Source organism: Sphaeroforma arctica (assembly GCF_001186125.1).
Source record: "Sphaeroforma arctica JP610 unplaced genomic scaffold supercont1.1172, whole genome shotgun sequence".
Lineage (NCBI taxonomy): Eukaryota > Ichthyosporea > Ichthyophonida > Sphaeroforma > Sphaeroforma arctica.
Window position 1 is genome coordinate 13,730 of NW_014039386.1, and position 2,020 is coordinate 15,749.

A 2,020-nucleotide genomic window follows, 5' to 3' on the forward strand; every position below is an offset into this window, starting at 1 on the left:
TATATATATATATATATATATATATATATATATATATATATATATATATATATATATATATATATATATATATATATATATATATATATATATATATATATATATAGGTTAGCAGACGTTTAGAACCACAATGAATCCGACATTCCATCGTAGTACTATTTACAAATAATATATATTGCTTTTTTTTTGCGTTTAGCGGATGTGTATATGCGTCTCCAAGAGTGTGCAGAATATAGTGTTTACAATAAACCTCACTTATGGTTGCAATGGTGGACCAATAGAGTTTGAATCAAGGCATATTTGTAATAGCATACCTGAGTATACCATGACTTTATGCGCAGTAGTTGTAACTTGTGTCGGATCGCCAGCCAATGTGAGTATATATATATGAATCCACAGGCCACAGGTGACAGGGGTATAGCAGGATCCCGATAAAGAGAGTTCCCTATTATTCGTCAACGACGGCAAACGACGCATAGCTACCAAATTAGGCTAATTGCTGTTCAAACTCTGAGTTTAATATCCCAGAGGGGAAAAAAAGCCAGAAAAGTGCTCCTCAGCAAACAATATTCCTTTTTGTTTTGTTATTGACCATGCAGGAGACATACACAACTACACATCAAAAAATCACAAAGGAGAGTACAGAAAAACCAGTTCTTGCGTAGGGTCGAACATACTCCTAAATACTGCTACGTGGACTAAAGCATTTTTTTCGCTCTACCAGCCAGTTAAAAATACTCTCGATGTGTACTACTCAATTAGAGCCCCACGGCCCAGTCGGGCCCACAGACCTCCAGTCCCCCACCGCCTCGTGGTTCTTCAGTCCTCTCTCTCTCTGTGGCTGAAGTCTCTCACGACTCATAGTCACTCAGTCACTCTCTGTCTCAGCGTCTCAAATCTCAATGTGACTCACTCAAGTCTCTCTATTTCACAGGTTGTGATTTTAATTTTTGTGACTTGTTTCACTGATTTTTTTTTGTTATAAAACGAGTGATATTTTAAACTGATATTTGATATCAGTTATCACTATTTACAATAGAGGTAATGCCGTAATAGAGGAGTGAGAACTCAGGAGCCCAGAGAGGGCCCCAGGGCCCAGGGCCCAGGGCCAGTGGTGTGGGAGCCAGTGGGGACCAAGTGATCTGTGAGGCTGTGAGTGTGAGACTGTGAGTGTGAGGCTGTGATTGTGAATCTTTGACAGTCAAAGTAGGTTAGGCAACAAGCAACTAGGGACAGGGCACTGGCAGATAAGGGCATAAAAGACTAAACGAGCCACGGCCCACAGGGCACAGGCCACAGGGCCACAGGCAGTCAGGCACATCGTAACACTGAACACAGTCATATTTACACCCGTAATCGAACCTCGGCGGGGTCACGAGTGTTCGTTTTGAGTGTGGTTTTATGTATGTACAAAGACTAAATAGGCCCAGACCACATAAAATATTGGACAGAGAAGGGGATATAGGTTGATTCAGAGGTACCATAAAATTCAATCTCATTGGCACTCAGATAGCATAACTTCTTTGTTTTGACGAATAATAAACGTATGCTGAATCTCATCCCGATAGGACCATTGGTTCTAAAGATATGAAGGATTTCAGTTTGTGCCAGAACTGGGTCTAACTAGCCACTCGTATGCGTTGTACACGTCCATCCATACTTAACAGACCTTTCTGGCATTATAGCATACTACTTTATTGGTCTATGGAGGTTATATGTGCGCGTATAGCGAGTCTAGACGTGTATTTCGGGTACCTCATATTCTCACTGGTACAAAAGATACTGATTAGAATATGAGGTACCCGAAATACTCGTCCAGACTCGCTATACGCGCACATATAGCCCTCTATAGACCAATAAGGTTTTATATACGACAGTCGTATTTACATACAGAATAAAAATTGAACGGAATCGCGTTGAAAAAGTGTGTTTATGTTTAGAAAAAAAAACCAAAAAAACGGAAACGTCTTGGGTAGCCACTGAAGAGTGAAGACTATTTGTTTTAAGAAAATATAAGAAT

At 40.0% G+C, this 2,020-nt stretch overlaps 1 protein-coding gene across 1 annotated transcript in view; it reads right to left on the minus strand.

Moving 5' to 3' along the window:
* SARC_10212 (hypothetical protein) overlaps nt 1–340 on the minus strand; it is a 9,227-nt gene extending 8,887 nt beyond the window's left edge. The window contains exon 1 of the mRNA XM_014295751.1: nt 315–340. Within this exon, the coding sequence (XP_014151226.1) occupies nt 315–327 (13 nt within the window). The 5' untranslated portion in view covers nt 328–340. The remainder of the gene's footprint in view (nt 1–314) is intronic.
* Between the last annotated feature and the right edge of the window lie 1,680 nt (nt 341–2,020).